General features: G+C 23.0%; 1 protein-coding gene across 1 annotated transcript; it reads left to right on the top strand.

Annotated features, from left to right (window-relative positions):
* The first annotated feature begins 4,729 nt into the window (after positions 1–4,729).
* On the top strand, positions 4,730–12,140 carry LOC112594226 (opsin, ultraviolet-sensitive-like). The gene is made up of 8 exons (XM_025338909.1): positions 4,730–5,002; positions 5,363–5,560; positions 6,619–6,831; positions 7,383–7,513; positions 8,991–9,163; positions 9,805–9,965; positions 10,167–10,268; positions 11,806–12,140. Exons 1-8 carry the CDS (start codon positions 4,941–4,943, stop codon positions 11,900–11,902), a joined length of 1,137 nt encoding a protein of 378 aa, XP_025194694.1. The 5' UTR covers positions 4,730–4,940; the 3' UTR covers positions 11,903–12,140.
* Positions 12,141–16,058: the final 3,918 nt, after the last annotated feature.

Genomic DNA, 16,058 nt, shown 5'->3' with positions numbered 1-16,058 from the left:
TGGCTTAGAAGTCTTTGCACACCTATGGTCTGTATGTTAACTTTTTTACACCTTTGATAATCACAATAATGGCTAATGTATAGTTTGATTGGCATATTGTTGTTTTATTATGATTTTTTTTTTTTTTTAATCCTATTATGTGTAAAATTATTAAGAATAATTTTTTAAGAATAAATCTTTGTTTTATACTTCCTTTTTATATAACATTGCAATTTACTGTCAACACGCTAATGAAGTTAGTAGTTAACAATTAATTATGGTACATTTATTATTATATCAAATTTAGGTTTTGAAAAACGTTAAAAGTTACCTGGTAAGTTTAAAAAATCGAGCTTTTATGTTATTTGCAAAATATGCATCTTTAAAAATGGTGTGTTTTTAATTGTTATTTCTTAATTCTGTACAAATAATTTGTTCTAAAATATTCGTTTAATTTTTTTTTATTATTATTATTTAATTTAATAAGTCATTTGCATAATTTTATTGTAGCTTAAAATGTTGTTTGTTTTTATAAAAATAGTTACTACAGAATTATGCGCAGACATCTGTAAAAAAAATTTGGTACTAATAAATTTAATTAGTAATGATATAATTTTACTAGAATAGAAATCTTTTATATTCAGTACCTAGGACTAATGTCACACAACTATTTTCTCATTTCAATTCTAATAAATATAAAAATCTTAAAATCAATATTTTATAGTTATAAATAATATGAGTTTTTGGTAATATATGCTTGTGTACTGACTATCTCGGTATGTATTTTTTTATATTATCTATTGTTAATGGCTTCTATTTACTTACATTATTTTTTGATATATGATTATATGAAGCCATAATGAAATATCAATCCTATAAAATTGTATTCAGTTTTTATAAAAAAAAAGAAACCTTTGAAATATTTTAATCGTTTTAATTCATTGGATTTGTACAATCAATTACAATATGTGCTCTGGCTCTTAATTATTTTGTTAATATTATATTTACAAACCAATCATATAATAATTACTGATCTATTCTATATTACAAATGTCACGAGTCTGAAAAGTATTAAACATACATAAATATTTATAATTTTATTTATTATTTTTAACAAATTATAAATAAGTGTAATTATATGTCTTAAAAAATCATTGATATTGGTAGGTAGGTTTTATTAAAAAGTTTTAATGGGATAGTTTGTATTACAAGCATAATAATAATATAAGTAGATACCTATACTGAGAAATATTTTTTTAATACGGATTTGAACGAAATTTTATGTAATTATAATAGTATTCACTAATCAGAATTCAGAAAGCAACTATCTAAAAAACTAAAACAGTAGGTAGTGTCAAATATAAATTGTCTATTTTACAGATAAAATAGATTTTTATCGCTACGATATTAAACATTACGTTATTACAGAAGCCTAGAAATTAGCTAAAAAACATCTGTAAATAATATGACAATCATAATATTTTATATGTAAAATATAAAAATGTATTTGAAAAAGTTCTACAGATCCCCTACTGTTATCTCACCCCTTTTTTTTCTTTACTAAATCGGGCTACAGTGCATAATTTTAAATCTTTCATAATTGTATATTTGTATATAATTGTTGGGCTTAAATTTTAAGTGAGAATTGCTATTTTTACTCAATAAAATATAGTGTCATTTATGTATTCAGGTATCTATTAAAATATATGAAGTAGTGCGGGCTAACATAATTTGCTGAATTTGATCCATAAGATAGTTTGAATTACACGGATTTTCTTTAAATTTTACAGATAGTTTTCGAAATTGATAAATACTCTTATTAAATAAGTATTATCATTTTAATGGTTTAAGTCTTTAATAATTTGTTATATTATCTAATTAATGAAATAAGTTATATTTTTATTTAAAATTAAAATTCTCCTTTTATACTTCTCAAATATTATGAGTAGTTAAACTGTCTTCTGAATTCCCGTTTACTTAATCGCTAACATCGAATATACAATTTTCAACATATTAAAAAAATTATTAATTTATAGTGTTTAAATGACGATAATTTTAAATCCTAATTAGTGGAGTGATGAATGTATTTGTTTTACATTATTTTTTTTCTTTTGTTTTGTTTTGAGAATATATTCTTTTTATAGAAAAAATATGCTTCGATCTTCAACTTCAAACGTGGTTTCTGTTAGTAAATCGAAACTAGTTGGTTCATTGCCGGCAATTAGGATACCTGTTATAATATAAAGGGCATCTAATTAGTATTAGGTAATAAAAAAATGTTGAACTAAATAAAAGAAAGTAAGTAAGAATTTCTTACAAAATATCAAAAAGCTTGGATCACATTATTAACGTATATTTCATATTAATATAATATTTTATTACATTACAGGTTTGTCTTTCAGTACATGGACAAAATTTCCTACATTATATTTTTTATTATAATGTAGTTTAATTTTCCATTTGTTTAACATGATTTATTATTTTAAACTAATTAAGCCTTTAAAATAACGCAAGACATTACCTATTATCAAACTTAAATTGTTAAAGGTTGTTTAATTTTTATTAAATTGCTTAGAGATAGGTACCAAATGCATTTATTTCATCTGGTTTATCCACTTTAGAAATTGAAAATATTCTATGTGAAGTTGTAAAGACCGAAATAAAAGTGATATTAATGGAACGAATCTGTGTTGAGTTGAAATATAGAAATTGTTAGGTACTTTTTATCATAAGTTGTATCTTGTCCCAAATCAAGATTATAATAGTAGAATATATATGTTACAATTAAATACCTATGTCTGACTTATTTATAATATCTGCAATCCATAAAGTATTTTTTTAATGATTCTAGTTAGGTACTGTTGTCGGTGGTGAGAATATTTTTTCAAAATTAAAACTTTTTAAAACATACTTGCGTTCAACATTAGGAGACGACAAACTCATATCTAGCTATTTTTTTCATTAAAAATGAAGTAGTTTATTCAAAAGATTTCTTACATCAGAGGCAATAAAAAATTAAAATTTAATATTTACATTTAAATAAATTATTATTATAGAATTTATTATAATAAATTGAGTCTCTAAAAATATGTATAATGAAATAGAAAAATGCAGTTTTCATATTAATTTAAATATGAAATATTGGGTATAACAAAAAAACAATGATTATCGAAAATAGTTTTGAATCAAAATTCTTGTTTACCTATCTTGATTTTTTTTTTTTTTGTTTCCTGATTATTTTTAAATTCACTAGTCATTTCTTTTGACCCCCTCCGATTACTCAAAGTACTAACTAGATCCAATTTTCTACTAAATTACCCCTGAAGTTGAAAATCAATTAATTTTTTTAGTTTTTTTCCTATAAAGGTGTAAATGTACCTACACAACCATTTAAGAAAAATGTATCGGTTAACAATTATCATAGTATAAAACTAATATATTTATCGCGGGATTGGTAAATTGGGTCTCGGAAAAAAAAAGGTTGTAGGTAAGTTGAGTTCTGGATAAAAAAAGGTATTAGGTAAGTTGAGTCCCGGAAAAAAGTATATAAATTAAAATGTATGTGGTTATTATAATATTATGTTCTCAATAAATAATATATGGTATAAATGATTAAAAAATTGTGTACCGGGAAAAAAATGTCAATACGCTAAGTAATATATTAGTACGTCAAATTTTACAATATATGGTATAAATAATTTTAAAAATGTTAATAAACTAAATAATAAAGTACGTCAAATTTTACAATATACCTGTCTATACACACATTAACATCATGCGTAGAATTAATTGGTGTCCAGGCAGTGTACCACACTGTATGCAATATGACTTATTATTGTAACAACAATTATTCAAAAGTAAATTATATAAATATAAAATATTAAAGTTTTAAGTTTTTAATATTTTAGACCTAATTGCGCCAACGATTTATAGCCGGGACCCAACTTACCTACTACCATTTTATACCCGGTACTCAACTTACCGCTTTTAAAACGAACCCAAATTTTAACCTAGCTCCATTTATCGCTCTGCTCAAAATATATTTAATAGTATTTTCTATTATTATTATTTAATTTATTTTGTAAAGTTTTAAAATTATGTAAAATATATTTTTTTATAATGATTAATTTTTTAAACGGAAAGTGAATGTTTACTCTTAAAAGAATCACTCTGTAGAATTTTTTCAGTTTAAATAAAACTTACCTATACTACGAGTATTATGAGTTATATGCCTCTGAATGACATATTATATGACATATTCGTCATATTTTTTATTGATAGGTGTGTATAGATAGAAACAAATAAAATTGTATTCAGATTAATATTTAAAAATCGAAAGTCGATTAACAGTTTTACTTACATAGGTAGTATTATTATAACACATATGAAGGTTGTGAAAAATATCAAGTACTTAACTAAATATAATAAGTGATTAAGAGTATAATGTATACTGTATAGGTACTTATTATAAATATTTAAAAATGAAACCATTCACTTTAAAAAAAATTAACCTGTGTACAGTATTAATTTCAAATTTAAAGTATACCTATATATACAGATGTTCAAATAATATAATGTAAGTATAGTTATACACACTACTATATTACAAACAGTCTTTACTTGTATTCATTTTATGCGATTTAATTTCATTATTAAACTATCTATCTGAAAAAAAAACTTTAGATATTATAACCTTATAAGTAAAAAAAAAATTATTAGCCGGGGATTAATCATTTGATAGGCTACGACGACTACGTTTAATCCGCATTGCCATTGCAATCCACGGCATGTGTACCCTACTCTATACACCTCCCCACAGCCTTTACTTGCATGTATAAATATAAACTACGGCTTAAAAATACTGTCTGTTCCGGACGTGTACAGTATATAGTATCTAGGTAGTATTTTAGTTGTCCGGACTCCGGATCGCGTTCACAGTCAATCCACACATAACCGTCATAATGTCACCAACTCTAATAATGGACTTCAATCGTACCGTATCAAGACCTCTGCCACAAATGGGGTAGGCTAAAATATAAATGAAAAAAAAATAGATAAAACCCCTTGAAGTCGAGTATACTTGTTGAGGAAATTTTTGTTTTAATCATTTTAATCTTGAGCTGAGCGCGGCTGTGTTACAATTATATTATATAATAATGCCTCAGAAAATACACGTGATTTCCAATCGATATATTTTATCATGCTTTTCCCTTTTTCATTATTTAAATTTATTTTTTTCCGAATAGAAATATGTATTACGTACAAATAATAAATGGACAACGTCTAAAATTCTACATTATCTTTTCCTCATCGTTTGTGTTGACGATTAAATAGGCACAATAAAAATGAAATATATAAAGGAATGATTTTATACGAATTCTAGTTTGATGGAAAACGAAGTAGGAGAAACTCACTTGTTGGGTTGGAACCTTCCAGCTGAAGATCTTATTCACATCCCAGAACATTGGTTAAAATACCAAGAACCCAGTCCGTTGCAACATTACTATTTAGCATTTATGTATACACTTTTTACATTTATCGCATTATTTGGAAATGGTTTGGTCATATGGATATTCTGTATGTAAGTACTACCTTATATGTATACCTATATTTTAATATAAATATCATAGCAAGTTTACATTACAAGTGTTAATATATTTTATAAATTATTATTTTATTATCGGTATTTATTTTTAACAAAATACCTATTAAATATTTAACATAATAAATTGTACATAATAACTAATATTATTCCCTATTAAATTGTGGATTCTTTTAATATAAAGTTTATTATTATTAATAATAACATTATCAATTCATTAACTTGGATAGAAGCCTAATTTTTTAAAATATATGATGAACTTAAATTAAATGTAACAGGTCAATAATTAACAGCATAAAATAAATATAAAAAAATATATACTTAAGTAACACGTGAAAAATAAAAATAAAATAAAAGTATCCAAATAATTTTTATTTTTTAATTATAAATTTAATGTTATGTTAACAGTCGATATAATGGTAGAATTCTTATTTTTTTATTATTTAAATCATAAAATATTATAAACATTTTAGGTAATAGAAATTCATTAAAAATATTTTGATAAAGAATAAAAACAATATAATATTAGATACTTAATACTTTACCTACTAACATTTATCAAAAGAAAGTATACGTTTTATATAGTTATGCCTATTTATGGGATAAAATAAAAAAAATATTTATTTGTAAAAAATTTTAAAATATTGTATAAATTCCAATGTATCAGAATTGCATATACTATTTTAAGCACTTTTCAAAAATAATGATCTTTTTATCATTAAAGTAGTACCTTATTTAAACTATTATGGTTTATCTGTGATTATTATTATAAAGAATAAATAAAAATAGATGTTTGATTGTTAAATCATTAATTTCATTTAAAATGGATTATAAATGTGTTATTAATTTGGCATCAGACATCAGTACCTATACAAAAAGTTTTTTTAAGAAAGTAAATATTTACAATTTATACTTATAAATAAAATACATGAAATAAGTGGCTTGAATAAAGGGAATGCCTCCCCATACTTGATTGACACTGGTAAATATTTTACAGATACAAATACATAAAGTTATAATCAAATACTTTATTTCAGAGCAAAGCCATTACGAACGCCGTCCAATATATTCGTTATTAATTTGGCATTGTGTGATTTTGTGATGATGGCAAAAGCACCAATTTTCATATATAGTTCTATAAATCGTGGTTATCAAGGCCATTTCCTTTGCCAATTATTTGGTGTGGCTGGAGCTTTTAGTGGTCTCGGCGCGAGTGCTACGAATGCTGCAATTGCATATGACAGATTTAGGTATCTATATTAATTAATAAGTAATAAATACCTACCTGGTTTCTTCTAACTTCTTCCTTGACCATTTTCAATTATTTCTATTTAGCAGTCATCTCTTATTTATACACGTTATTATTGTTATTGAGTATATGTCGATATTATAATTCTTGGTATAAGTAACTATTTATTAAATCATTTGCACCTCGTTAACAATATGAGTACATATGCTATACCTATTACTTATTAGTACCTACCTTTACCATTTACTTATGATTAGTATACACATAACTATATTATAAACTAATAGTGTAGGTACCTATACCATACCTACTACCTATTTAATATATATTCGTTCCTAATTCTATCTAAATTCTAAGTTATTGTAATTTTTAATTATTAATAATAACAATACCTATATTAATTGATAACATGTATTACATTTAAACTTTTAAATTTTGTTTACGTTCAATTTTGGTTTATTTTTTTTAAATTTATTTTTTAAGTATCTTCTTTTTTATCAAAGTAAACTTTGGTTTGAAAATATGTTTAAAATGTAACACTTTATTTTTTAGTACGATAGCAAAACCATTCGATGGACGTATGACTTATAGTAGAGCATTATTTTTAATCATATGTATTTGGGCTTATACTTTGCCATGGGGCCTTTTACCTCTAACCGAAAAATGGAATCGGTTTGTACCAGGTTAGTCATTAATCCTTATTATAAGTTTATGTATATATTATAATATTGTTTAAAAAATGTTTCGTAGGTATTAAAGGTAAAAATAAAAATAATTTATTTTAAGAAGAAAAAAACATAGAATTAAAATATATTTTAACAATTAAATTGTACACATTACTAACATAATAAATTAAAGATAAAAACAATAATATTAGTTATAAACTTTTAACTTTGTTGGAAATGTTGAAGCCATTTATTTTATAATAGTATTTATAGGTACTTATCTAAAAGTATATATTCTAAAATCTAAGCGTTTTCACGTACCAATAGACTATAATCCATTTAAATAATATAAAATTTATAAAAAAGATAATAAAATTAAATTCTAATCATGAGTACTTAAGATCAGTTTAATGAGTACCTCGTACCTATATCGTGCACTATTTGTTATTGAAATTTAGCCGATTTCTCATATTATAGTTTTTCACAATAATTACCCAAGAACCATGGGGAGTTACTAGACTATAAATATGTATGTATACATAATTTATACTGCTCTGATTATAATTAAATAGTAGGTTGGTAGTTTACATAGTGGCGTATACATAATTTTTGTAAGGAAGGGAGGGATCAGTAGAAAAACATCTAAATTATGTACAAAAAATAATCGTTTTGATGTATTTATAATGATCTAAAAAAAAGAAGCTTATAGTATATAAAAAAATAGCTTTAGATGAAACTCTAATGAAGCCCCTTAATACATACACCCATGTTTTTAAACTATAACGTTTTGTAAGTAGGTACAAGTTAAGCAAATGACCCGTGGATTATTATAAAACGTATTTAATGTAATATATATTTGACATTTAATTCACTTTATTTCAAAATTGTTTCCTAAAGTAATTAAATCATAAAGTTAATTTTTTTATTTTTTTGCCAATTTACTTCTTTAAAATTGATAGAAATATCATACTAAAAAAGTAACCCGACTTAATAAGTAATGATGAGATAGGCGATTAGATCTATTACTACATCTTGCGTATAAATATATTAATTTATTATGACCTACATGTAACTACTTACTATAAAATTATAAAATATACATATAATAAGTTGTTCTATATCAAATCTGTAAACTGCCGCTGTATATGTGTGTAGGTATTTATTTTTATAATACATGTCAAATACATATAAAATTACCTACTATATTTTTTTATAAATATGAACAAAAGTATTATATTTTCAAGTTTTTTCAAAAAAATCATAATTTTCTAAAATTTCATAAAAAAAGAAAATTATGGGAAGGGATCTGAATTCTGACCATTACATCCTCACTTGTATAGTTCTTGTATAAGTACTTACATTAATATATTAATATGAATACGCGCGGTAGACACTTTATATTAATATTATACTACTTCTGCCATATTTATTTAGAAATTAATTTTGTTTAACTTGTTGAAATTAACGATTATCAATATTGTATTTTTTATTTCAGAGGGATATTTGACAAGTTGTACCATCGACTATTTATCTCCAACAGACGAAACCAGAGCTTTCATTGGAATTATGTTTGTTATTTGTTATGTAATACCTGTTTCATTAGTCATATTTTTCTACTCGCAAATCGTTAGCCATGTCTTTAATCACGAGAAAGCACTTCGTGAACAGGTTAATTAAAATTTAATGGTAGTTGAGTTTTTTTTATACTTGTTGCATTACTTAACAAACTTAAATAATAATAAACCTTTGTAGTATTTTATTCAAAATAACAAGTATAAATTAAGTTATAGCTATTTTTACTCGTATTTTAATTTTTTTTTTTAAATTTAACTGTATAAGTTTTTTCTGGCTCCCGAAAACTTTTTTTCAAATTATTTGATCCCCCATAGAATTTAATTGCTGACCCCTGCTAAAAACATCCTCTCTAAATTGTCATGTTATAAGCTACGGACAAATACCTATTTCTTAGCGATTATGTTCACCACGTATCTACTGCTTATTTAATACATTTTTGTAAAATAATAATTATAAAATGAGTTTTGAAAGTGTAGATGATATTGTATATTATTTTAAACTTTTATGACATGATTATTTTTAATAGCATGACAATCGTTGATTATAAAATACTTACACTATTACACATAGCTAGTAACTAGAGCGACATTGAGTAATTTTAATTTCATTATGTATAACGCAGTTATTTTTGAATTAGCATTGTCTCTTAAGTAATACATAGACGTCTATTGAAATGTTTGAAAACTAATTTATACTACATTTAAGTTAATTTATTCATCTCGGATATCTTTTAGGCTAAAAAAATGAACGTAGAATCATTGCGAAGTAATCAAGATGCAAACGCTCAATCGGCAGAAGTAAGGATTGCAAAAGCAGCTATCACAATATGTTGCCTTTTTATAGCTTCTTGGACACCGTACGCCGTGGTTGCCATGATTGGTGCTTTTGGAGATCGGTAAGGGTTTTTAAACTTTTAATGGTTTTTAAATATTTTCTGTATATTAAATTATTTATTCAATAATTTAATTTTTAATGTAAACATAATTTTAATATTAAATGATATAATGCATGTGAATATATGATCTCCAAAAAATTACATGATATTATTTAATTTGTTGTAACATATACTAATCAGTATCATTTTTTATACTTCAAGATCATTGCTGACACCTGGTATAACAATGATTCCAGCGATATTTTGCAAAACTGTGGCTTGTTTCGATCCTTATGTATATGCAATAAGTCATCCAAGATACAGGTGAACTTATTTTAATTATTTGTGATATAAGTAACAATTTATGATCACCAGTTTTATAATACATACACGGAGAAAAAAATTATTACTAAATTAAATGTATAGATATACCTATTTTGATTTATAATTAAATGGTGCGTATTTTTATGTAAAAATAATTTAAATCTTATAAATTATAATAATTCAGTTGAGTGTAATAATATAAAAATTATTTTATTCAATCTTAAAATTGTTTTAAATTTTTTTTTTTTTGGTTAAACGTTATGTAATAATATTTTAACATTTATCATTAATATATTTTCTATGAAATTTATAAGTTATAACATCGATAACTACCATCTCCAACTCGTAATTAATTATTAGTTATTACTTAACTACTGGATGAAAATTAATATGTATTTCATTATATTATTGAATTTCCAAATCCACATATAGCTTTTCATAGTACCTTTTAATTTTTGTAAAGGGATTTGAATATTTTTGGTTCAATTATTACTGATAATGAAATATTAATTTTTAGAGGAATAGATTTAAAATCAGAGTCATACATGAGTTGAAATTGTTGAAAATTTTAATCAAAATATGAGATACATTTTTATGTTGAACACTCTGTGATAAGAACTGCAGCCTTTTTCCTAAATAAAAAAAAAAAATACATACGAACAATTATTGAATATAAATATAATATATGTATATACTATATATTATTACATGATATAGGTTTTTTAAATACAAACCACTTTATATGATCACAAAGTAAGTTTTTCTCTTGCCCACTACGGTAAAATATATCTCTAATTCATTTCAAAATTTTACAAATCAATTACAAATAATTTTAAATCATATTTCGGAACGATAAATTTAAAATGTAACAGATTAAAGTATTATACATTTAAAATTGCCCTTTAAACGAAATAATAAATAAAAAAAAATTAAACAACATAATGTTATAACATTTTTTATAATAATTATTATATGATAAATGATGTACATAATTATTTACTATATTATTTAAGTAAAAGATCATTCATAATAAATAATTAACAACAGAAATCATTAGAATGCTTAAATTATGACAATTATCATTTTCAAATTTATCTGTCCACCAAAATTAAAGTCTGTTCCATACTGGATTTGAAATATTTTTTTGGAATTGATCTTACCAAAAAAATTATAATTTTGATTTATAATTTATTTTTATTTTTTATTAACTAAATTTTATTTTCGGTTCAGAATAAATCTGTCAAAGTTTTGAGCTCCACAAAGTCAATATCTCAAACGTAAAAATTGATTTTTGTTTTTTTCACATAAATCAAGATTAATTTTTTAATAATTTTATTTGCACTACTTTTAATTAATTCAACCGAAATGATAGGATAACTTCATAACAATCCGTTTCATCGTTCTCCACACGTTATATCACACGTTATATAATATATTACAAACAATATTATATTTTATGAGTGTAGAAATATATTTAATCAATTAAGGTACATAAGTATTTTGTAAAATTTTATTTATAAGATTTATTTTTGTTTAGGTTGGAATTATCAAAACGTGTTCCATGTCTTGGAATTAATGAAAAGCCACCACAAACAGCATCCGAGACCCAATCCACAACAACTACAACTGCTTAATATATACCTACCTAATATTATAATAGGTTTTTAATTACGAATTAATAAAAACTCAATAATAGATCAATACTAAACGTATGTCTTGTAAAATAAAATATAACCATGAACCAAACATTTTATTTAACTGTCTACTCCAAAGAATATACATTTTCTATTTATTTAATACTAATATGTAATGTTTAATTTACCAACTTACTTTAGATTAATTGCAGAATAAAAACGTAAGAAATTATTTTTAGTGTACCTGTTCCATACCAAATGTGTAAAAAACTCTAAATAAAATATAATTGTTAAGTTAATAATAAAACAAATTAGGTAATTGCATTGGTTATAAAAAGTATTTATAACCAATGGTACTATTTTAATAAAGGGAATTCTGAATTGTAAAATTATACACGACTATACTTACAAAAATGTATTTTGAAAATTAGGAAATAACATAATATAATATATTTATATATAATTATTATATAAATTTTAAATTATTTAACCAAGCAAAATAAATTTGATGAAAATGATTCATACACATTATAATAAATTTTAATATAAATTGTCTTATTTATAAAACGTATCAAACTAGGTATCTACTCCAATTAAATGCCTATTAATAGAATCCTTTGCTCATTATTTTCTGTTTTTTTTTTTTTTTTTTTTTTTTAATAATATTTTTTTAGTAATAAATAAAACATAAAAATAAAAATAATACTCTTTCAGAATAATAATTTAATAAATTAAAATAAATAACATATAATATTTATTGTTATAATTATAAGTTATTGAAAAATCAATTAAAAAAAAATTAGAAAACTTACTCTCAATCAATGTCAAGTAGAGTTAGGTCATTGTAATGGATGTGCTAAAATTGAGTTCAATGACAAATCATTGCATAAAAAAACTATTTTGAGTAAGACTATTTGTCACAATATATTTTTTTAACTTTAAAGCTTAATTTATCTTGTATTTAAAATTGTTATTAGTTATTTAATCATGAATTTTTTAAATAGTAATAGTAGTAATATGTAGAATGAACTAAATACTTTGTTTAAAACAAATCGCATGTTTTATAATGTGATTTGATAAAATATCACTACTATGCAGTATGCTAGTATGCACTATTTGTTATTAATTTATTAGTCAATACTAACGAACCGTAAACTGGCTTAAATAGATTAAATTTTTTATAAATTAATATGAATATATTGAAATTCTTATCGTGGTATATAAATAATAACATAAATCATCCGAAAACTCTCATATCTTGTCGAATATTTTTGGAAGTATAATTTACAATGAAATAAAATTTAATAAATGGGATAAATAAATGAATTTTAATTTATTATTAAATTTAAAGATAATATTCCAAATGTAATATCCTGTAAAATATTTTTCATACAGGCTTTTTTTGAAATTTTAATTTTGAAGCAAATTATGAAAATTTTAAAACGGTTGTAACTTGTATCAAAAATATCGAATAAAGATTTAAACTTGAAGTCTTGGATAATATTTCCACTTTATTAATATGCATTAACTTAATGTTATATTAAAAATGACGGAGTAAATTAAATTTGCTATGTTATCTGTAGGTAGTAGTATAGCGTGGATGTTAATACACTCGTTTATTTAAAAAATTAATATTTAATTTAAAATTTTTGAATTTTGAATTAAATAACTTATGGTTTATTGTTTATAGAATGTTCAGTTTGGGTTTTTTATAAACTAATACCTAGAAATAAACGACATAAACATATAGGTACTTCAATTTTTTAATTTTTTTTTTATTTCACAAATGGTTAAAAATTCTTTGAAAATAAGTTTAATGTACCAAATAATTCAATAATGATTTTTTTTAGAAGGAGTTGTGCTAATAATTATTTATTTTTCATAAATTATTTGTTATGACTGTTATGAGTTTCGTTTAATGTAATTATATTGGTATAAGACATAAGTCAACTGATTGATTCCATAAAACATTTTTATCTTTATCCAATAATACACACAGGTACTAAAAATAAAAATAAAATTAGATTTAAAATAAGGAAAGAATATAAATATAAATCTGGGAAACTTTTAGACTTGATACGGTTTATATTTGTGAACGTTTTTAACTTCTAAACGTATAATTTTTTTTCTTTAATTGATAAATCTTCGTTTTTCTGACATTTAAGAAAAATGTATGAACACGAATTAAAACAAATTGAACGACGTAACGTTTAACAATAACTTAACGTTAACTATACGACTTATTATGAATTATGATACACTAATAAGTTCAAAAATAAAATTTGTTTTTATGACTTAAATCAGTTCGAATAGCCAGAAAATTGATAATAAAATCATTTATAATTCTAATTCAATTATTCATTCATAGGGGCCTCGAGGGGGATGCAAGAGGGTGCAAAAAAAGAAAAAACATTTAAAAAAATTGAATGGTAATGAAAATAATATTTTATTTTTCATGATTACCAACGAATAACTTATTTTTTAAAGACCAATTGTAAACGTTAAGGTTTTTTTTCTAAATCCCACAGTTGCATTTTCAATGAATTTGTAAATGCAAAAGGATTTTTCAAACAAAAAAATTTATTTATTACTTGTATTTTCATGTAATTTGAAAAATTATTCCTACATATATTTATGTATTATTTAGACTACGTACCTCTTAAAAAAAAAAAATCCTGACGATTCGTTTGCATTCGATTCTTAGTGATTCTAACAATAAATCAATTTAACTTTTTAGTAACATAAAATTTGATTCAGGTTTTTTCTTTTTTATCCCAATAAACCAGTGATTCCATTAGATAGAACTCACTATAATACTTATTATTAATAGATTCATACTTGTGGAGAGGTGCATTTTGTAGAAATAAATTTCATAAGATAAACATTTTGAAAGGAGTGGGGGCGTTGTGATACCTTAACTCCTTAGCGAAAAACTCCTTAGTAATACATATACATACTTAAAAATCAAACATATGTTTTGGTTTTCCAAAGTAAACACCGTATATAAACAAATTTCGTATAATAATATTTATGCTTTTAAATAAAATATCAAACTATTTCAAAAAATTCTTTTAACATTTCTAATTGATCAGAACAGTCGATTGACTATTGTATATAATACATACATTATGATTTCCAACCTTTTTTTCCTCAGCTGTCATGATTGTAAACAATCATCTTTGAACGTGCCATCAAATATAAAAATACGAATAATCTCAATCTCAATTTTAATCTAATAATATAATTTTTGCTATACACAATAAATACACTATTAAATACACTATAAAAAAAAATAGTAAATACTATACAATAAACATGACGTAGGTACATATAAGATTTGTTTTTCTTTTAATCTTTTATTATCTATTGGAAAATAACGAATTTAAATTCAAATTAGTAAAATTAGTTTGATCAATACGTTCTTTTAAATACATGGGTGATATCGATATTAAATCGTAAAATTTCCATTTGAAAATGTTTAACAACAAAAATCTCAAATATAATAATGAATACCGAATTATTAGTAAAAACTGATTAATAAATTACTTTTGTTTCGGTTTAAAAAAATTTTTTATCAAATGACATGTGAATTAAAATATTAAGAAAAATTGTCTATCTATTTAAAAGGTTCCTAATCTATTACGTATTTTCAATAAAACACTTTCATTCAATTTTAAATATTGAAACTACTGAATTCCAACTATATTTTTTATTGTTAGTAAATAAAACACAAGCTCAAATTTCATATTAAAAATAAGTTTAAAACATTTTTATTTTTTTATTTTATTACTATTATTATTATTATTATTATTATTGTATTTTTGGAATACATAAAATCTTAAAAAAATTAATAAAACAATTATTGTATTTTGCTTTTTTTTTTTGAAAGGTTTTTTTTTTTTAAAAAATTGAGACTGACTACATAAAATACCTACATGGGCTACATATAGTGTGTAGGCCGTTCGTCGAGCACCACTAAACTTTTACTATACAGAATATAGTAGTTAAAAACATACGTAAATATATTATATTTATATTTATATCTTACCTTATAATATTCTATCCAATCCGTGGATAATACAAATAAAATATACCATTTTATAAACTAAAAACTACAGTATGATATTAAAATGAAGTAAATTTAAATATAATACAC

This window comes from Melanaphis sacchari, unplaced genomic scaffold (assembly GCF_002803265.2).
Source record: "Melanaphis sacchari strain LSU unplaced genomic scaffold, SCAv2.0 Contig221_pilon_pilon, whole genome shotgun sequence".
In the NCBI taxonomy this organism is placed as follows: Eukaryota; Metazoa; Arthropoda; class Insecta; order Hemiptera; family Aphididae; genus Melanaphis; species Melanaphis sacchari.
The sequence above is the reverse complement of the archived record's forward strand: the minus strand, read 5'-3'. Positions and strand labels throughout refer to the sequence as shown.